Here is a 22,517-nt window from a genome sequence, read left to right on the forward strand (position 1 = left end):
GCCCTGGGCTGGGGGCTCCGCTGCAGCCTTGACAGCCTTCTCTCCTCCTCCTCAGAGCGGCGCGGGTCAGCGCAGCCAGCCCAGCTCCCTGCAGCCCAAGTCACAAGCCTCCAAACCTGCCTACGGCACCTCTCCATACTGGACAAACTGAACCCTGAAGAGCTGGGGGGCCAGGGCGGGGCCTACCCCGGGCAGGAGAGCGCACAGAGCCCGGCACCCTCCCCAGAGTTTCTGAGACGTGTCAGCCGAGCCTCTGTGGGGAGCCTGCCTCCCAGACTCCCTGTTGTATGTAATGTATTTATGTATGTATTTGTAAATGTGGTAGAAGGCTTGGGGGAGGGGGGAGCAGCTGCTCCTCTCCCCACTCAAGCCCCTTCCTGCTGTAGCAGCAGCAGCCCCCTTCCCCCCTTCTGCCTTCAGGCCTTCTACAGAGCCCCCCCGGTGGGCAGCATCTGGAAGGGCTGGCTGGAGGCAGTTTGGGGACTGGGGTCAGGTACCAATGAAGAATCACGGCTCATCTCCCTCCCTTCTCCCTCCCTTGTAAACCATTCTTTGAGTTTTCGTCCCTGTGTAATTACTTTATCCCTTGCTTTTTGAGAAACTGGTCCTTTTGTCATCTGTCATGTTCCCCTCCCTCCAAACCTTGATCTGGGAATGGCAGAGAGATAGCCCTGTCCTGCGCCCCCCCCCCCCCCTTAGAGGTGGCACCTGTTTGTCTCCACAGAGAGCTGGGGCTTCGGCTTCTGAGCTGGTCTTGTCCCCAGAGACTTGCCTTCCTCTGGCTGACCATTTTTAAAATAATCTGAATTTGCGCTCAGAGATACTCAGCCAGTCAGCTCCCCTTTAAAAAAAAAAAAATCAAAGATATGCCTTCATCTCAGTGACAACATGTCTCCAAGCAAAGGCTCCTCTATTCCAGTCGTCCTGAACCAGGTGGGCGACTGTTTCAGAGGTTTTCTCTTTTGCCCAAACTCCACCTAATAAAGTTCTGAGAGCATACTTTCTCTGTGTGGTGTGACTCAGGGAGAGCTCAGGGCAGAGACCATCTTCATTATGGTTCCAGGGACCCTGGACTTCACAGGGCTGAAGTAGAGCTCCCATGGTCACAGGCTTCTGATAACAGGGTGTTAGGGCTTCAGTGGGTATTCCTTGCTTTGCTGGGCCCTTCTCTTGTCCCAAAACAATCAGCATTCAGGGAGGGAAAAGGTAAAGGACGCAGCTGACAAGGTAGCTAACCCTCCTGACAGGCAGTGCTTATCAACGGTTACCTTTGTTTTTCTTGCAACTCTGTAACAGACTTAGGGGACAAGGCGGTCTCTAAAAGGGTCTTGTCAACAGGATATTACGGTAGGGTAATTTCTTTTCCAAAGGAACAAAGGTAAGAACTCTGAGAATACAGTTCCAGGCCTAAGTTTGCACAGCTAAACCTCTCTGCCCTTTGCTCTTCATCAACCAAATGCAATCTTGATTGACCGTCGAGGACTGTGGCGGGACAGAAGACTAGTGAGCCAGGGTGGTGTGAAGTAGGTAAGTGGGTCCTGGGCTAAATATCTGCTCCAGAAAGTCCCAAGGAACCATTCACCTGGGGCCAGGATTCTGACTTCTCTTAAGCTCCTCCCTCCTGATTCCAGGCCACCAGTCCAGAAGGAACTGGGGCCGTAAAACTATACATGTCTCCGCCAGGAGGCAGATCTCCATGCTTGTCTGAGGCGCAGCTGTATTCCAGCCTGGCAGCTGGCTCAAGGCCTTGAGGTGTTGCCCGAGGCATTATAGCATCCCGTTTCAAGTCAGCGTGCCAGAACCAGCCCAGGGGGTACAGTCTTTACCTTGTCTGTTTTTGACCTCCAAAATCAATGGTCATTCATCAGATAGGTCAAGCACTGCTGGCTTAAAAAAAAAAGTGTCCACAACTGAAACTTACTAAATTATGTGATCTATTGCTTTCTGATCCCTTCTTTTAGCAGCGGGAAGTTGACAAGTGACAATGAAAACAAAAAACTTGCGTAAGGAGGGCAGTGGAGCACTCCTCCATCACTTCACCGACCTACTTATACTGGCAGCTTGTGCCCTATTTCAGAATTAAGGTTAACAAATGGCTTTGTCTTTAATAACCTTTCTTAAAAGCTGGTAAGGATTTGGGGATATTTATTCTGCAAGGAGGTGAGTTGAGCAGACTGTCAAAAGGCAGGTGAGCAAGATTTGGTTTTTGTTTTAGTTTTTCAGCTGACTCCTGTGCATAATCTGCAAGGGAACAGAGCAAGTATTAAGACCACCTTTTAATTTTAATACACAAAAAAAGAAGAGGGTCATCCCATGGGGAAGTAGCAATACAGGTATATTTTATTTCACATTTTATTAGTAGACAGATGGGCAGAAAAAGACAAAAAATAAACCACTAAAGGGGAAATTGAACACAAAATGCATCAGATAATCTTTTCTCATAAGTTAAACTAAAGAAAAACATCTACAATTTCAGCTAAGAAAACTATTAAAGTCAGGTGTGTCCTGCTGGTTTCAGAATAGTTGAAAATTGCATCTGAATCTTTGTAAATGTAAACCTTTTTAAAAATCAGGGTGGGAGGGTAGAGAGTTAATTTTCAGTGGAGAACTACACATTTTCCCCTTCAATCGCTTACTATGTATTTTCCAAACATAAGGAAACCAGCAAATAAAGAAGCAAATAATTACCAGGGAAGAGGAAAGAAGGGACTACAAAAAAGCTCGGCTAATAGAAAAAAGAACTCTGGAATGATGTGAAATGAAAGGGGAAGACTGCGAGAAGCAACAACAGAATCATAATGTACGTTCTCCACCCAGCCTCAAAATACACAGACCTGAAGAGCGTCCAGAGGCCTCCACTAGAATCGAAAGGAACCTAAAAATGCAGGATGGATCCTGAATTCATGTTACACCAAATAATCAGCACAACTGTACTCACAAGGTTGTGGCCTAAGCCTGAGATCTCCACTCCCGAAAGAAGTTACGTGCTTCAGTTTTCTTTTGCCATAGTATGTGTTCGCAGGACAGAGCTCTGGAACCAGCACCTGGGTTTTACAAGTCAGTCTGAGCTATCAGAATGTCCCACCTCCTAGCAAATCAGCACACCCCAGTCTTTTCTGGAACTGACGACTACTCTCATCAGAGGCAAACCCAGCTCTGAAGAGTAACACCCCAAAGGCTGAGAGGTACAACCTCCACCTGGCTCTCTGAGTCAACGTAAAACAGAGGCCAGCAGGGCCTGTGCGACAGGGCTGAGCAGCACAGCACCTCCCACAGTGCCAAGGAGTCTGGCCTGCCCTGGGGGAGAGACGCTTTGGCAGGAAGAGAAAAGGCTTAGTTTTAGGGCTCCGAGAGAGCGTAAGACCAAGCACGCGGCGCACGCGTGTGTGTTTTGGGAGTGTGGAGTGATAGATAGGGGGTGATCAGAGCATTATGAGTATGTGTGGGGCAAAAAACTAGTTTCAACGTCCTTCTATGAGAGTTTGCACTCGGTGTTTTGTCACAGGAGAGCTGCTCTGTTCTCTGAATCTGACTGGAGTCGCTTGACTCAGGGGTGCAAGTAGGCCATGGAGTTTGGACAGATTCTGGGACCAGGCTCAACAGTGTCCCATGTGAACCTTAGCACGTTCAACATTCCCACTTTTTTAAGACTAGATTCCAGAGAAGGCTGCTGGGAATTAGTTGGCAAATGTTTGGAGAGTTTGAAGAGCGAATGAAAACCCTGAGATCAGAAAGGAAGGAGGAACTAAGGACCTAAGTATCACAGACTGTGTCCTAGGGTCCATCCTACCTCTGTCCCTCATCAACCCTTTCGTTCTTTCTGAGCTATACGATCTGAAGAAAAGGAGTTGAACGCTAGCACGCAGGGATCTGAAGTAGGTTCATAGCGGTATTTTCCCCACTGAAAGAACACTGCCCTCCTGTGAACTGACCCGCCCCCATAAGAAACAAAAATCATCGCCAAGTACTGAAGAAGTCCCTGGTTGGTGAAGGCTGATGGAACTCGGTATTGATTGAAGTAACACACGATCGACACCGGGGAAATCAAGGCTGCAGCAATTGCGTGGCAGGAAGATCTAGCGTTGCCCAGACACTGCTTGCAGCCAACTCCCTTGGCTCTGCCAGAAGAGTCAAAGAAGCTCAGGGGAAAGCTCCATGCACAACTTCCGCTTGCACTCCATAGCCCGAGCACATTGAAAGGAGAGAAAAGTCCAGGTCACATCCAGTGAGAAAAGCGGGAACCGGTCACGCATGTCTCACATATATCCACAGTTACCACTATCAGTATAAGCAGCTCAATGAAAACCAAAATCTTAACACATGCACCTAGTATTAATACTAAGTAATTAAAACTCGCTACTTAAAAAAAATCCTCATGGTGAGAGTGTATCTTTCAGGGAAAGGCCATGTTAAATATATAAAACAGATGTTTTCTCTCCCAACAGTGGTCCCCAGTAGTTTGACTTTTTCCCCCAGCAGCATCAACCAAAACCAGCATAGTGATTTTAACTCTTCGTTCCCGTCACTAAGACTCCACACACACACACACACACACACACACACACACACACACACACTAATCCCCACTCTCTCCCCACTCCCTGGGGGAAAAAAATAACTCTGCCTTCAAAATAAATAGCAATCAGTTCTATGTAAAGTATGAATATTTATTTCAGGCTTTAGATCCCAATCGATTTCGAAAAACAAAATCTGATCTCTCAGAGTAGCTGAGGCCTCTGTGTTAGGCTGAAGGGCCCTGTGCCCTTAGGAACACGTTTCAACAGGTTCAGAACAAAGTCCCTGACGCCTGCTGTACCCCAGCCTTAAGAAGGGAAAGAAAATTCACCACCACGGGGCTGAACGAATGCACACACACTAAGGTAAATGAGCAGCTAAAACTTGGCAAATTTGCTTTGTTAAGAAATGTTTTGTGGGGCTTTTATGGTTTTTTTTTTCTTTTGCTACCCAGCATATGCAGCACTTGTGAACTCCCGATGGGTTCCCAGCTTTAAACACATTAAACGTCTTGATGAAAGACTAATTCTTCAAGAATCTAAAAACAGACCAAACGTGTTTTGCTGTGAACACTTTGCAGAGACGAAGTGAGGTGGGAGTTTGAGTTTAAAGAAAAAAAAAAAAGAATCAATACAGTGATGGAAGGGTAAAGAATGCAAGAATTCAGACATTCTGTGGAGGATTAGTTTCTCTCCGTTAAGAGGTCCATAAAAAGGAGCAAACTGAGATCCATAAGGGGAGTCACCAGGAGCCGTTTGTTTTCCCCACCCCCATGATAGGTTTTTGCTGAGGGGCCACTGCTAGGTCCCCACTTGCTCCCCTCCCTTTGGCCTGAGACGGCAGGGCAGTACAGGGGCCTCGAAGGAGCACGTCACGACTCCTCATTCCCAGAATCATCATCGTCATAACAGTCGGCATCTTCCTCCTCCTCATCTTCATCATCAATGTCGTCGTCGTACAAGTCGTCATAAAGCAAATCTGAGCTGTTGTCATTGGAAGGCACTTTAGTTTTGATGCAGTATTCCGCCAGGGTCGTGGGGACCTTCACTCCATCCTTTTCTGCTTCGGCTTTAGTGGCTGACACCTGTTTCCTGAAGGGAGGATAGTTTATGTAAGTCTCTGGAAGATGGATTTATAATTGGCCTAAACAATCCAAAATTCCTTACTGGTTTCTGAACTTTAGTACCTACCTACCTGAAAGCATCTTTGATAAGATACCCTCTACTACACCAAAGGTTCTAGCCCATCAGGTACCATTCTGAAGGACACTTAAAAATGACCCTTCTGAGGGCTTCCCTGGTGGCGCAGTGGTTGAGAGTCCGCCTGCCGATGCAGGGGACGCGGGTTCGTGCCCCGGTCCGGGAAGATCCCACATGCCGCGGAGCGGCTGGGCCCGCGAGCCATGGCCGCTGGGCCTGCGCGTCCGGAGCCTGTGCTCCGCAACGGGAGAGGCCACAACAGTGAGAGGCCCGCGTACCGCAAAAAAAAAAAAAAAAAAAAAAGACCCTTCTGAAGGGCATTTAAAGCCATGCACCTCACATGCTGGTTGGCCAGAAATCACCTCAGGTTTTCCGCCTTGTCTTCCCGCACTAAACTCGGAATGCAGTCCCATCAACTCAATAGTCCTCCTACTTAGAGAAAAATCCAAATATCTTATGTTGGATTCCAAAGTCTTGCACGATCCACCTGCCTATCGCTTCATTCTCGCCACCCATTACTTTCTCCAATTCCAAAACATTCAGGCCACTCGGGGGGTTTTTTAGTACCTGCAAACATACCTAGTTGATTTTTCTGTGAGGACCAGTTGCTCTTCTGCCCTACATACGGTTGACTGCTTCTTGTCACTCAGATATGAACTTATATGTCACCTTAGAGGAGGCCTATTCGGACAATCCAACTTAAAGCAGCCATCTTGTAATTCCTTCATCTTATCCTACTCATCTTCCTCATTTGTTCATTTTTCCGTTGTTCTCCTTGCGCCCCTGAATGTGAGCAGAGACCTTGTCTATCTTAGTTAATTCTATTTCCCCAGTGCTTAGAACACCGCCTGGGCACATACAGCTGTGCAACAAATACTGACTGTATGAACGCATGAAGGTTAATGTTTCCTTCAACAACTATGAAAATTCGACCCCTCAAGGGACTAGAAAAACTGAACTTAAAAACATCAAACCACTATTCTCAGGACTTCCCTGGTGGTCCAGTGGCTAAGACTCTGTGCTCCCAATGCAGGGGGGGCCCGGGTTCGATCCCTGGTCAGGGAACTAGATCCCGCATGCCACAACTAAGAGTTCGCATGCCGCAACTAAAGATCCCGCATGCCGCAGCTTAAAAAAATTAAAAAAAAAAACCCCACATGCCGCAGCTAAGACCCGGCGCAGCCAAATAAATAAAGTACTTTAAAAAGCCCCACAAAAACACAACCACTATTCTCCCTTTTAATTAGACCTCTCTTGGTGGATCCTGTTGCCTTACATCCTGATGCTGCTGAGGCTTTCAGGCTTGAATCTCTCTTCTCGCAGCTTTCTCCTTGAACCATCTTGTCCATTCCCATGGTTCTAACCCTTCATGCTGACAGCTCTCAAATCATCAGGGTCCAGCCTAAACTTTTCTTCTGAGCTCTATACCCTTATATGAGCAACTGGATGTCTCCGTCCTGACGTTCCATAGGAATCCTAACTCCGGAAGTCTGCATTTGTCATTGTCCACCTCCATGGAGTATTCAGTTCCTAAAATTATAACTCTTACTACTCCAAAGTCTTAAATGTTTTCAAATCTGTTTTCTCATTCTTGATTGTTACTATGTCAGTTTAGTCTTCATCTCAGCCTCCTCAAACCTCAGCCGGTATCCTGGTCAGTTGTGTTCTTTTGGAACTCAAATAGGATTATCCTTTCACACAAAATCTTTAAGTGACACTCCAACACCTCTAAGATTAAGGACCAAACCCACCCTATGACTTCAGTGTCTTTTAAGACCTGATGCATTTCTTAATTTCCCATTACTTCTCAAATCAGAATTTACAATTCTCTTGATGTGTCATGCTGTTATTATACACCCGTGTTTTAGCAAGCATGTTTCTCTCTCCCTGAAAAATTCTTGGTTATGAAGCATTATCTCTCCTAGGAACCATATTATATGTTCCTTCCACTGTATTTTGTTTATGCTTCTACAGTTGCACTTATCATATTACATGTTCATTTCTTTGTTTACAAACAAAAGTATGAGCTCTCTAAGGAGAAAGACTATGCCTTACACCCTCCCTTTCCTTGAACATCAGGCTCCAGTCCTGACTATTTTATGAAGCATTCCCATTTTCCAATCCTCAGTCCACTCTCACTCTAAACTTCTACAGGTCTTTACTATTTACACTAGTTATCTTCAATCTTTGGTATATACCAGTCACCTAAGTGGCTTGGTAAAAACAAAATACAGATGCCCAGATTCTATCCTTGTAATTTCATTAAATGACTCTGGATTAGGGAGAGGGTCTAAGAAGCTGATTACGGTGGGCAGAAAACTTATTCAGCTGTCAGATGACATGCATTTTTTTTTCATATCACATGGTATAATGCCAACTAGATTTATAGAGAGGGACTTTGAAAAGTCACAGAATGTGCTGCAATTGTCCTTGGGGCTCTACCAATCACTAAGTACTGTTAGGAAAATCTTATATCCTATGTAGGATATAATTTGAGAGATGAATGGTTGAGCCTAATACCTTTTTTTTTTTTTACAGATGGAAATATTAAAAACCCCCAAAACTTAACTGGTAAAAGGTCACATGACAGTGGCAGAGCTACTCTGTTAGAAGTAGAATAAGAATCTACTCCTTATTCTTATTCAGTCTCCTGATTCTTATTCTAGGGCTCTGTTAGACCATATACTAGAGTTGCTGATAATGGGGATTCCTAGAAGATACTTGCTGCTATGGTCAGAAAGGCCATATAAGGTTTCATTAATAAAAAATTTGAAAACAGAAATACCTGGAATGTCTGGAATACACTGGGTGTTTTGATACATTTAAAGGACATGTTCAAAACCCAGAACAGTGTCCCTAAAATGATCAGGAGGAAGAGTTTGCAAACGTGACTAGTTTAGAACCTGGAAGTTCTGTGTCCTGGGAAATCAGATCTGCTGTCTCAAAAGCCAAACTCATTAGGCTCAGGCAGAAACCTCTTCCCAAACAATAAATCTAACTGACAGAAGTGGAGTGGATATTTAAGTTCAATTTAAACCCTTGGTTCTAGGATATACTTTGGTTCTGTATGAAGACTTGAAGTAATCAAACAGAAGACAAAACAAAACACCTTACCTAATGATTTCAGCATATTCTTTGTCTTTTCCTTTACTGTCCCTCCATTTCCTGAACATAACCGAGGCATCCACATTGGCTGGGGAGAAGGTGTTGGGCTCATTAAGCAATGAGATTACACTTAACAGGATAGTCCTAGAAACAGGAAAAAAGGGTCAGCTATGAATATTCATATTCACAGTATTCAATAGTATTTTGTTTTAAATTTAAGACTATAGGGAAATGGAAATAGAGTATCAAAATTTTGTTTTCAGTACTCATCTGGCTAGGCTAGGAACAAGCTGCTACCTGGGAGACAAAGCAGAGGGAATCTGAGTTTAGCATAAAAGTTAGGTTGCAGGGCAAAATATGAACTCTGTAGAAGGCACTGTCTTAACTGGCAACATGTTCCAATCTACAAAAATTGGAGGTCTGGAAGCTTTTCAAATAACATTTAAAAAATTAACAAGTTAAGTGCAATAGGAAAAAGCAGGAGCAAAAAACATTTAGCTTGAAGGCAATCTTTTTGTGGAAAAGGGTAAAAATGATGCTACTCCATATATCTAATTCATACCATGGCTGCTTAGAAGATCTGAAAACCAATATCACATACAAATGTATTTCTTTTCCATACTTCTAAGGGAAGCAAGATAAGAGTTAAGCAGGTGAATGGAGAAAAAGCAATAGCCTTGACATGGAAGAACTAGTCTCTGAATAACAGAAATCTTGATTCAAAAAATATTTACTAAACCCTTACTATTGTGCCAGAGGCATCTAGTGAGATGTTGGATGTACAATAGTGAGAGAGTTAGTTGCCATCCCTGATCTCGCAGGGCTCAGAAATCTTGTGGGAAATTTTCATCCACAGATAAAAACTAGACACCTTAATCACAGGGAATAAAGTTTCTGTGAAATAAAATAAGCTCAATAAGCTCCAAAAATGTTTGAAATAGTTCCCAGGCTTTTTTCTCCCCTAAAAGCTATGTGCATGTAGGTAAGGAGAAACATGGGAGGAAAAATTAAATTTCTCTACCTTTTCTCATTGGTGCGAGGTTATAGATTTTGTTGTTGCAAAATAGCCTTTTGCTCCTGGCCCCAAGCAAAAAATAAAGGGAGGGAACCAGGCAATTAGATGTTTGATTTGATGAAACCTTTTCCTAAAAAGGGTAGAGAGTTTCTGTTATGTGATTATACAAGATTACGACAAAGGCACTTTCAAAGAAAACTTTCCCATCTAGTTCAAATTCATTTACCACATATACACTTCCCACCTTTCTATTAGGGTAAGAATAACTCCCTGTACCCCCACTTCCATCCTTCTGGACTTCTTCAGTAATTACACTAAGAAAATTTAAAGAAACTCATCATTGCCAAAAATGCAAAATGGACTGACAATATCCTAGAAGCGAAAGAAAAATTCCGTAAGGATTGCTTCAGAAGAAAACATATACAAAACCTGATAGAAAGATAAGCAGGATAAGGACAAACTGTGGTACGGTTTAATGGTCCAGATCAGCATTTCTTTACAACCTTCTGTGATGATGGAAATGTATAATCTGTGTGTTATCCAATATGGTAACCACTAGCCACATGTGGCCACTGAGCACTTTGAAAAGTAGATTATGCAACTGAAGAAATGAGGTTTTTAGTACTAATTTTAATTAAGTTTAAATAGCCACATGTAGTCAGTGGCTATCATACTGGACAACACAGGTCTAGATGAATTATATTAACTGAATTAGGAAATTTTTCCCAGGAGTGGTTTCACCAGGTTGATTTTCTTATATCTTGTGTTTATTATTAAAATGCCATATTGGGAAGTACAATTTTTTAAAATGGTGAATCATCTAGTTCTATCATAAGAAACTCACTTCTAATACCATGTACTCACTCCCTAAACTGAAATACATGATGCTTTCAGAAGCCTCAGGCACTAACTGTAGTTGACTGTGATAATAGTTATTAACCCAGCACCTTTTCACTTCCTCCCTTTGTCTGGAGAGTAGAGCCATTTTTTGTACAGGGAATCCATTCCACTGATTCAGATGGGGTTAATCTCCTTCCTCTAGTACACCTTCAAACAACAACCATGCCACACCTTCATAAAAACCTACCTACCCACAGCAGTAGACATACCACCAAGTGCTGGCAAAGGACTCCAACACTAATGAAGATTCCTGATGCAATTCATATGCAATATACTATTCAAAATTTCCCAACCAGTATGTTGTGAGTGGGTTACAGGTAAACTGTATGTGATTCCCTCAGGCAGATTGGTAGGTAGGACCTGGGACAACTTGAGCCTCTGGAACAATAACTTCTGGCCAAAGGAGCATCTTCAGCTTACTACATTGTGATCTACGAATACTATCATTTCATATTTTCTATGTAACGTGACTGGAAAAGGATGGGAAGCAATATCATACATAGTTTAAACTGTCTGGCACTTGTACCAAAATAATTTAACACAGGTGTTACATCTGTAGCATGGTAAACAACTCTGCAAGGTAGTATTATTAATCCTATTTTTATAGAGTGGAAAAATGAAATGTATGTAGAACATACAAAACACAATTGAATCCTGAAGCTATTCCAACAATTACCTTTTTTTGTTGTTGTTGCTATTATTTGGTTAGTTTCAGTTGTTAGTTTCAGTTGTTAGTTTCAGTATTTTAAAATCCTTTCTCATTTATTGTATTTTTTTCACAAGAAAAAAGAAGTATTTAAGGGAGATAAGAGATCATAATTAAACATCTATGACCCAATGGGTAATACTGTATTTGTCCCTTTTCAACATACAGACAGTAATCAGTGAGATGGGTCTGCCCTTTCTCTGTTAGCTACTATGTCACCGCAAGTACAATTTTAGCAGGGAGGGCAGAAACTGGCCTTAGCTCAACAAAGAAGACATGGCTTATGGGTCTCCCCAGAAGCCAAGCAGCGAAAGTTTGGAATTCTGTAGGATTAAAGATGGGCATTTTTCGTCCAGTGCATACACAGACCCTCCCAGGCAACGTGTGAGGTTGAAAGGGTTCATTCTTTAAAACTTCAACTTACTTGACTCTTAAAACATACATAGAAATACTGAAAGAGAGTTTGAATGATTGAGATTCTTAGATTTTACAGGCCTTAATTTGTTAAAAAGTGACGTACAGAGAAGCAAAGCTCACTGCCTGACCCTTCTAGTTGACCTAGAAGGGCTCTTTTAAGCTCTCATTTACACTATTTCAAAAGATGGACCAGTAACACCAGAAGATCACCCAATTAAAACTCAATCCTCATTATATGCTTTCAAGATGGGAGAGAAATTTAAAGAGGACATCATGGTAAAGAAGTCTGTTATGACTGGGAAGATAAAACGTGGTAGCTTAATGAGTCCACACACTACAAACAGTTTTTCTTTATGCTGCTAAAGCACCTAACAGGGACTTCCTGGTGGTCCAGTGGCTAAGACTACCAGCTCCCAATGCAGGGGGCCTGGGTTCGCTCCCTGGTCAGGGAACTAGATCCCACATGCTGTAACTAAGAGTTCGCATGCCACAACCAAAGATCCTGCATGCCACAACGAAGATCCCATGTGCCACAACCAAGACCCAGAGCAGCCAAATAAATAAATATTTTTAAAAAAATAATAAAGCAACTAACAAATACAACAGTTCCTGCTGTGCAGTCCCTGGAGCTACCGTTGACTGACATACCCCTGAGAACACATGGTAGGAATAAGGGTCTCAGATTAAAATACACAAAATGACCAAATCACATTTTAGTTTAAAAAGGAAAAATTTTAAATACACAAAATACGTATCATTTTCACAGAATGAAACTAGCAATCTGAGTGCAGTGGGACCCAATATGCAAACATCAAGGGAGCAAATAAATAAAATAGTCCTGGCCCAGAATGGGGTTTACAGGAGCCCTAGGAACAGCACAGCCATAGCCATTTCCTATGACCTTGTCTACTTTGCCACCCAATCATTGCAGCAGTCTCTAGCTCCCTGCCCTTTCAGTGGGTTATAGAGAATACTAGATAGGAAAACAACACCCTACCCTACTCCTGAGAGACGCTTCTACATGAAGGTGTGGCCTCTGGAGTGGATCCATAAATCTGGTCCCATGATACATCTTCACAGTGGCAAAGAAAACACTGTTATCTATCCTTCAAAGGAAAGCAAATCCCTACCAAAGACCGCTTTCCTATCCAAGAGCCTGCAGCAGGTATGGCAGGTAGTTCTGGGGCTGGTGCCTCAGAGAAAGCACTTGTGAATTCTACTGCAAGGTCTGAGAGACCCCCTACCCACCCACCTCACCCACCCCCTGGAAGCTCCCACTTGGTTCTGGACAGAACATGGATTAAGGCACATTTTCTTTCTTTCACCAAGAAGAGGCATGGTGTTGTGGACTCCTAATCACATACATGTAGCAGCATCGGGGGGCCCTATCCTCCCAACTTCTTTCTTTGCTGACTAATGCCTACTCCTCAAAACTTCCCAATTCCATAAGGAACTCTCACCCCCTAAACTTAATCCTGGACATCTGAGGATAGGACTGTGGATCTCTTCTTCCAGAAAGTATGCTGGCTTCCTGAGCTTTTAGTGGAAGCTAGCTGGCTGCCACTCTGGATCCCTACAGTTGTAGCATAGTACATTTTTCTTGGTTTCCCCTTTAGCCAACTCTCACTACTCACTAGATCTTGTTATATAAATCGACTTCGGCTCTCAAAGGTAACAGGAATTCCTTACTCTTCTTCAGGTTACAAAAGCCTGTACAACTTTATTTTCTGAATATGTTCACTGAGGTGTTAAATGAAAGACTAGTGCAGGTGGTCATGGAGGAGTCCAAACACATGTGAACATGGAACCACTTTCAGATTAACAGTGCCATTCAGCAGTCAAGACCCTACAACAGGCTGAATTGAACCTTCTGCCACCTCCACTGCTGTCTTGGCTACAGCCATAAACTGGATATGGAGCTTAGAACCCTTAGTCAGACAGTGCTTACTCTGGATAATTTAGTAGCAAAGGGATATAAAGGAAAATCCCTGGCATCTCATATCTTGCCTCTTGATATTTCAGTGCCGTAAATAACCTGTGAGAAATATGTACAGTTTACTACCTTAAGGAGCTCCCTTGTCTCAAAACAAATAACACAGAAACAAATGGGAAAGGGAAAAGTGTCCCACATTAGGTAGTACCTTCCTGACTTTTCAGAGTTCTGGACATCACCAGGTGTTCCAGATGACGTTCCACAAGGCATGCAAAACACTCTATGTCCCCCCTAGAAATCCACAAACACCAAAACTCTCCATTCACTCTCCCACCCCAAGCAACACATTGAAGAACCATCCAATGATTATATGGAACTAAGAAAGAAACAAAAAGGTCCAAGAAGGTAACGATTTCCAATGCAAATACCTTTTAGAGCCATGGATGAAGATCAAAGGGGCAATCTGAAGATAACTAAGTTCTGGTTGTGAAGCCTCTAAATAAAAAAAGCATAAATGCAGGGAAGGCAATCCCTCATGTGAAGTCCAGGTGCTTCTAAATTGGGGCTCAGGTGACCTGAGGACCCAGAGAGAAAAAAAAATGATGCTGGTGCCCAAAGTGGCTAAGGTAGTTTTAACGGGCAGATTAATATGAAAGGAGTTCCCTGCCCCGAAAGGAATGGATTAAATGAGAAACAGGCCTTTCTTTTTTTTTTTGGCCATGCCACATGGTTTGTGGGATCTTAGTTCTCTGACCAGGGATTGAACCTGGGCCACAGCAGTGAAAGCACTAAATTCTAACCACTGGACCACCAGGGAATTCCCCAAACAGACCTTTCTTAAAAAGAAAAAATGTTTATAATATTTTAGGCTGAGACAAGGCAAATACAGTCTGTGTGTATTTACATAGAAGTAAACGCAAAAATTTTGAATTCCTGTGGGTAATGGTAATAGATTGTCCATCCAAGCAGCACGAGAATGCAATGTTTGGGGCTTTGCATCTAAAGAACAGGGAGGCTTCAAATTCTATACTGAAGTTTTAACCCCCAGTACCTCAGACTATATTTGGAGACAGAGTCTTTCAAGAGGTAATTAAGTTAAAATGAGGTCCTTAGAACAGGTCTTAATCCAGTATAACTAATGTCCTTATAAGAAGAGGCAATTAGGACACAGACATGAACAGAGGGAAGACCATGTGAAGACAAAGAGAGAAGACAAGATGAGGAGAGAAGCCTCAGAAGAAACCAACCTTGCCGGTACCTTATAGAGTCCAGAACTGTGAAAAAATAAATTTCTGTTGTTTAAGCCGCACCAAAAAAAAAAAAAAGAGGCTTGTTTTCTCAAAGGGTGGGTGTGGTGGTGGTATGTGAAGCATTTGATTCAACATTCAACCTCCAAAAGCAAGAATCACTAACACCTTAGAGCTACTACTTCTTCTATTCTAGGGTTACTACTAGTCCTGAAAAACAAGCACCAAAATCATACTTAAAGGACAACCCTGGGGCTTCCCTTGTGGCGCAGTGGTTGAAAGTCCGCCTGCCGATGCAGGGGACACGGGTTTGTGCCCCGGTCCGGGAAGATCCCACATGCCGCGGAGCGGCTGGGCCCGTGAGCCATGGCCGCTGAGCCTGCACGTCCGGGGCCTGTGCTCTGCAACGGGAGAGGCCACAACAGTGAGAGGCCCGCATACCGCAAAAAAAAAAAAAAAAAAAAAAAAAAAAAGACAACTCTGCATTTTTGGTCCAATTTTTCAACAAATCTTCCAAGATATTTAAAACCTTTTCTCTACATTGTCAGTTTAATTTTACTGATAAAATAATGTGTTTCTTTCGAAAGCATGCCAGCCTCTTAAACAATTATATAGTGTGAAAGAGATGAGAAATAGGGTAGCCAAACGTCTCCAAGGCAACAGAGTAATAATGCCCATAATATCCTCAAGGAAAGAAAGCATGATCCTGAAATCTTATATCTAGTTAAAATCTGTCATTTGAAGTATAATGGCAAACACACACGTATACTCCCATATACACAAGCACATAGTACTTTGAACACGTAACAACTCGGAATGTAATATAGCTCCTAGGAGCAATCCCTTGAGAAATTACTGATGGACAATTTCAGCCAGTTAATAGACCAAAGGAAGTAAAATAATGAGGAACAAACAATGAATTCATTTAACAACAGGAATAAGAATTTTTAAAACTGGGATTAAGCTACAGATTATAAATTTTATAACCCTGACAATAAAGAAACAATAATATTTAAAAGCTAGAAGGGGGAGGTAGAAGGTTTCCTTTTCTTTTATATCTAAGTGTCAGTATACCATCTGATGCTGAAAAATCAAGTAATAAGTACGTATAAATTAAAGGTCTAAATAATCAGCTAACAACTGTGTGATATACGGATATGAGGGGATGAAGTAGAAATATACTAATTTTACTAATGATCATAAAAGATCCCGTGTAAAACAATGGTCTTAAAACTAATATATACATGCCCCTGAAGACATACGAAATATCCTATCAGTTCTCCTTTCCAGCTTCCCTTTTCACAACTGCCCTTTACAAGAAATGCATACCTCCCACACATCCCAAATATTTCTATGGTGCATTGCCTAGTGATGAAACATAAGATGCACAAAACGAAGAGAAATTTACAAATAGAGCCGACTGCTTTTCCCTTCTCATAAATAATTTTGTTAAAAGCATAGAGTGATGTTAAAAAAAAAAGTATTTTGCTATATAGTGGAGTATAATAAATTCAGATATGTATAGATTGGGGCTGCTGGAATTATATTTTCACTAAAACAAATTAATTCCATCTCTGATGTTAAGAAATGCATCAGGGCTTCCCTGGTGGCGCAGTGGTTGAGAGACGGGTTCGTGCCCCGGTCCGGGAAGATCCCACATGCCGTGGAGCGGCTGGGCCCGTGAGCCATGGCCACTGAGCCTGCGAGTCCGGAGCCTGTGCTCCACAACGGGCGAGGCCACAACAGTGAGAGGCCCGAATGCATCATTGCCGAGGGAGAGTCCCACTAAAGTAAAGCAGAAAGTATATGGAATATGCAATGATTCCTTATTTTAATAGACATAATAAACTTATGGCAAGTCTCAACGCCTGATCTGAGAATTATTCAGAGGCATGATGTTTGTCAAGGTGAGATGTATCAACACACTTATTTAAATTAAAAAGGGAAGTCAGTTTTTTCTCATTAAAAAAATATACTGGCAAGATGTGTTGAAATCTAAAATGTATCTTTTTTCCCAATCCTTTCTAAGTATACTGGATGGAACAAAGTACCTAAAGAAATGAGTAACCAGCATAATCAATAGTATTTGATATGTCTTGAACAGACTTTTTGGTCTACTCTTCCCAGAAGGTGGGAAGCAAACACATAACTTGATAAGAGACAGGTAAGAAATCCTTGTGTGCATCAGGAAGCTTCAAGTTCTTTGCTTTTGACAAAAATGGAGATTCTAATTGAGTTACTAGCTTCCAGATCATTAAAAATGATTAACAAAATGAATGAATGAGTAAATGGGGGAGAGCAGATTAATCTCCTGTGCAGAGGAATTGAAGTAACTTATACAGATATCTCAGCCTTGTGGGAGTATAACTCCCCCCTCCTTAGTGTGGGCTGCACCTAGGACTTCCCTTATACAGAACAGAAAGGGGGACAGGAGGAACTTTACAGAGGAGAAACCCTAAAAACAAGAGTCTCAGCCAGGTGATGAATGTTAACATCAAGAGTGGTAAGTCAGGCTGACAGTATATATCCCTGCTATGACGTGATGAAAATGTACTTTACCTCCATGTCTTCCTCCCCAACACTCATAACTCCAGTATAATAAGCAGAAAAACATCAAAAAAAAAAAATCCCATTTGGGGGGCATTCTACAAAATACCTGATCAGTATTCCTCAAAATTGTTAAGGTCATCAAAACCAAGGAAAGTCCAAGAAACTGTTGCAGTTGTCTAAGGAGAACTGTCTATTAAATATAATGTGCTATCTATCATGCATGGGGATCTCAGAGCAGAAAAATGACATTAGGTAAAAATTAAGGAAACGTGAAAGAGTATGGACTTTAGTCAATAATAATGTACTAATACAGGTTCACTAACTGTAACAAATGAACCAAATGAATGTTAGATGTTAATAACAAAGAAATCTGCAGGTGTGGGGAATATGGGAACTATCTGTACTTTCCTCATAATTTTTCTAAAAATCTAAAACCATTCTAAAATTTTGACAGTTATTTTAAAAGAAACACACTGATGACAAAACTACAATGAGAATACCATGTCCACCGTCTGGGATGGCTATAATAAAAGACATGGAAAATAACAAGTGTTAACAAAGATGTGGAGAAATTAGAATTCACACACTGCTGGTGGGAATGCTATAAAATTTAGTGCAGCCATGTTGGAAAATACGGCAGTTCCTCAAGAAGTTAAACACTGAGTTATGCACCCCCAATTCCATTTCCAGGTATATGTCCAAGGAAATGAAAACATATGTACACATAAAAACTTGCACACAATGTTCAATGTCACACAATGTTCACAGCAGCATTATTCATAATAGCCAAGAAGCAGAAACAACCCAAATGTCCATCAACTGGTGAATGGATAAACAAAGTGTAAAGACTAAGACTTTTCAGCAAAAAGTAATAAGAATCCTAGAATAAGGAAGCAACCAATCCAAACATGGAACTCATGAAATCCAAAGCTGCAGGATGGAACTTAATGTAAGAGGAAGAATTCAGAGTAGAAAAATTCTTCCAAAGTGAACACAGAGAAATGAGTAACATATGCATTATTACTCCAGAATTACAACTCTTCAAAATGAGGCATACATGCTATTTAAAGCTCCAGTAGAAGACAAAACAACCAAATATAGAAAGGATTTGTTTGTACTTGTTAAAAGATAATATCCAATCTTAAGAGCCACCTAAAAACCAGATTATTCCTTATGTAATTCCTCACCTGACATTTTGAGTAGGATTCCACCTTTCAGACGGCAGTTCTCCACTCTGTGGGTCATCTACAGGTGGATGAAGAATTGAAATGCATACATCTCCATTCTACGAGACACAAATATCACATTCAGTAAATACTCAAAAGTATGTTATTGAAAAAATATCAATTCCGCTGAAATTTCTTTTACTCCTAGAAGACTTGTTTTCTTACCATTAGGGGAGTAAACAATCCTGCTTTTTCTTCTTGTTTGGAATCAATGATAAAGAAGAATTAAACATTTTTTATATTATAAATATTCATTTTGACCAATCTCCAAAATACATTTCTTAGGTAAAAAAAGAAACACTATTATCTGTAACACCATCCTTCTAAAACAAATCATTTAAAAATAGAAACAAACATGATAAATCAATGATTCAAGAGTCTTGAGAAGCAACTAAATCTCTCTATTTTTACACATCTAACATTAAAAGAAACAAAAAAAAAATCTGACCTTGCTTAAAATATGCCTGGAGAGAAGCTATAATCACTTTTTTTTTTTTTTTGTGGTACACGGGCCTCTCACTGTTGTGGCCTCTCCCGTTGCGGAGCACAGGCTCCGGACGCGCAGGCTCAGCGGCCATGGCTCACGGGCCCCGCCACTCCACGGCATGTGGGATCTTCCCGGACCGGGGCACGAACCCGTGTCCCCTGCATTGGCAGGCGGACTCTCAACCACTGCGCCACCAGGGAAGCCCTATAATCACCTTTAATATTAATCACTGGTTTCAATAAATATGGTTTATATAAACTGACACATGCCTCACAACAACTTAATTATATATATAACTCCCTCAGTATATGGATAGAAAGAATTCACCACTATAATATTCTGGTTCATAAATGTAAATTATAGGACCTAAATTACAAGTACATTTAAAGTCAAACATATATGGATTGTCTACCATATGCAATACAGATTGTTAACAGAAAAGACAAGACTGAGAACGATACAGTTGCCTATCTCTCAGTCTAAAATGAAACAAAAGATTCAAATGTTTAAAAAATTAGAGGTGTAACCATATAAAGTGAAAAAAACTTACATACAAACCCAAATTTACACACACCAAGATAACAGAACATTTTTTAAAGGATAATAAAATTTTAATAAAGCCAATACCGAATACTATATTCCAAAACTCTGTATTGTTAGATAACATGAGGAAGGTAAAAAAGCACTACAGAAACAAGGAGAGAGAAACTAGGTATATTTGGAGAGGACACCTGGGAGATGGTGTGGAAGAAAAACAAAAAGCTTAATCGTTGAGGAAGCTTTGAGATGGGCTTTCAATAATGATTACAATTTTAATAACCTAAGGGAAATCCAGACATGAGATTGCCTGAAGAAACCAGCATCATAAATAAAATATGTTCAGGCAGTTACATTTATTTTGTATTATTACACCAATACCACAAACTTAGTGGCTTAAAACAACACAAATTTATTATTTTACAGTTTTGTAGGTCTAAGTCTGACACTGCTCTCCACGGAGCTAAAGTCAATGTGTGGGCAGCAATGCATTCCTTCCTGGAGGCTCTAAGAAAGAATCCCTTTCCTTGCCCTTTCTGTCTTCTAAAGGCCACCCACACTCCTTTGTTCTTGGCCCCCTTCCTCTAATCCTCAAAGCAAGCAATGTTGCATTTTTGAGCCTTTCTTCCAAAGTCACATCTCCTCACTCTCATTTTCTGCCTACCCTACCTCTTCCACTTTAAAGGACCCTTGTGATTACACTGGGCCCACCTAGATAATCCAGAATAATCTTAGTTTAAGGTCATCTGATAAGCAACCTTAATTCCTCTTAACATGTAATCTAACATAACACAGGTTCCAGGGATTAGAATGTAGACATCTCTGAGGGACCATTATTCTACCTACCACAGGAGTGAAGAACACAGCTTGAATGAAAAATAGAGCACAAAAATTAGTCGAGAGGAGTATGTTACTTTGTTCAGAGTTTAATATGTGTGTAAGTAAAATTTCTTAGTAGTGAAATGACAAAAATAGATCTGTACTTAGAAATGACATATTAAAACATGGGCATCTCAACTGATGCAGACAAAGCACTTGACAAGACCCAACACTTTCTCATAATAAAAACACTCAGAAAACTATAGTTACCTTCTAGCTATCTTAAAATTGTAAAGGGAATTTATTTAAAAAAACAAAAACAAAAAACCCACAGCTAATAAACAGCATACTTAATCAATGGTGAAAACTCTCCTCCTAAGATCAGAAATAAGACAAGGGCACCCACTTTCACCACTGCTATTTAACACTGTCCTGGAAGTTATAGCCAGAGCAATTAGAGAAGAAAAAGAAAATTTTAAAGTGTACAGATTGAAAAGGAAGTAAATCTATTTCCATTGCAAATGTCAAAGAAAATTCCAAAGAATTCACAAGAAAGCTACTAGACCTAATCAATTCAGCAAAGTTGTAGGATACAAGATCAACACTCAAAAATCAGTTTTAATTTGGGATTCCCTGGCGGTCCAGTGGTTAGGACTCTGCACTTTCACTGCCAAGGGCCCGGGTTTGATCCCTGGTCAGGGAACTAAGATCCTGCAAGCTGTGTAGCGTGGCAAAAAAAAATTCATTTTTATACACCAGTGATGAATAACCTAAAAAAAAAATTAAGCAGGACTTCCCTGGTGGTACAGTGGTTAAGACTCTGTGCTCCCAATGCAGGGGGCTGGGGGATTCAATCCCTGGTGAGGGAACTAGATCCGACATGCGTGCCACAACTAAGAGTTCCTATGCCACAACTAAGGAGCCCACCTGCTGCAACTAAGACCCAGCACAAATAAATAAATATTAACAACAACAACAACAAAAAAAAACAAATTAAGCAAACAATTCCATTTACAATGCTAAAAGAATAAAATATCTAGGAATAAATCTAACCAGGGAGGTGAAAGTCCTGTACACAGAAAGCCACAAAACATTGCTCAAAGAAATTAAAGAAGACTACAAAAAGCTACAGAAAGCTACAAAACATTGCTCAAAGAAATTAAAGACCTAAATAAATAGAAAAACAGCCTGCATTCATGGGTAGGAAGACTTGACGTTGGCAATATTCCCCAGTTTGAGCTACAGACTCAATGCAATCCCAATCAAAATCCTAGCTTCCCTTTCTGTAGAAACTGACACACTGTTCCTAAAACTTATACGGAAATTTAAGGGACCCACAATAGCCAAAACAATCTTGGAGAAGAATAATAAAGTCGAAGGACTCACACTTCCTGATTTCAAAACTTACTATAAAGCTACAGACAAGAAGACAGTTTAGGACTGGCATAATAGACCAGGGCAATAGAACTGAGAGTCCATAAACGGACCCATACGTTGCCAATTGATTTTTGACAAGATGGTTAAGTCCATTCAATGGGGAAAGAACAGTCTCTTCAGCAAATGATGCTGGGACTGGATTTCCAAAAACAAAAGAAGGAAACTGAACTCCTACCTCATACCATATACAAAATTAACTCAAGATGGAACAAAGATCTAAGAGCTAAAATCATCAACTCTTAAAAAGGGTGTGTGTGTGTGTGTGTGTGTGTGTAAAATTTTCATGACCTTGGATTTGGCAATGGATATTTTAGGTATGACACAAAAAGCATGAGCAACAAACAAGCAAACAAAAACAGATAAACTAGACCTCATTAAAATGAAAAAATTTTGTGCAAAGGACATTACCAAAGTGAAAAAAACA

The 22,517-nt window shown here is 41.1% G+C and overlaps 2 protein-coding genes across 13 annotated transcripts in view; one reads left to right on the plus strand and one right to left on the minus strand.

The window, feature by feature from the left end:
• Positions 1 to 424, plus strand: part of UBAP2 (ubiquitin associated protein 2) — a 115,786-nt gene extending 115,362 nt beyond the window's left edge. For all 12 annotated transcript variants that reach the window (XM_079926150.1, XM_079926145.1, XM_079926155.1 and 9 more), the window contains one exon: positions 56 to 424. In XM_079926150.1, coding sequence (XP_079782276.1) covers positions 56 to 151 — 96 coding nt within the window. In that variant the 3' untranslated portion in view covers positions 152 to 424. The remainder of the gene's footprint in view (positions 1 to 55) is intronic.
• A 141-nt stretch (positions 425 to 565) lies between these two features.
• Positions 566 to 22,517, minus strand: part of UBE2R2 (ubiquitin conjugating enzyme E2 R2) — a 96,874-nt gene continuing 74,922 nt past the window's right edge. The window contains exons 3-5 of the mRNA XM_079926164.1: positions 18,775 to 18,872; positions 8,829 to 8,963; positions 566 to 5,606 (exon numbers count right to left, since the gene is read on the minus strand). Coding sequence (XP_079782290.1) covers positions 5,387 to 5,606; positions 8,829 to 8,963; positions 18,775 to 18,872 — 453 coding nt within the window. The 3' untranslated portion in view covers positions 566 to 5,386. The remainder of the gene's footprint in view (positions 5,607 to 8,828; positions 8,964 to 18,774; positions 18,873 to 22,517) is intronic.

The sequence above is a fragment of the Stenella coeruleoalba genome, assembly GCF_951394435.1.
Source record: "Stenella coeruleoalba genome assembly, chromosome: 7".
Classification (NCBI taxonomy): Eukaryota; Metazoa; Chordata; class Mammalia; order Artiodactyla; family Delphinidae; genus Stenella; species Stenella coeruleoalba.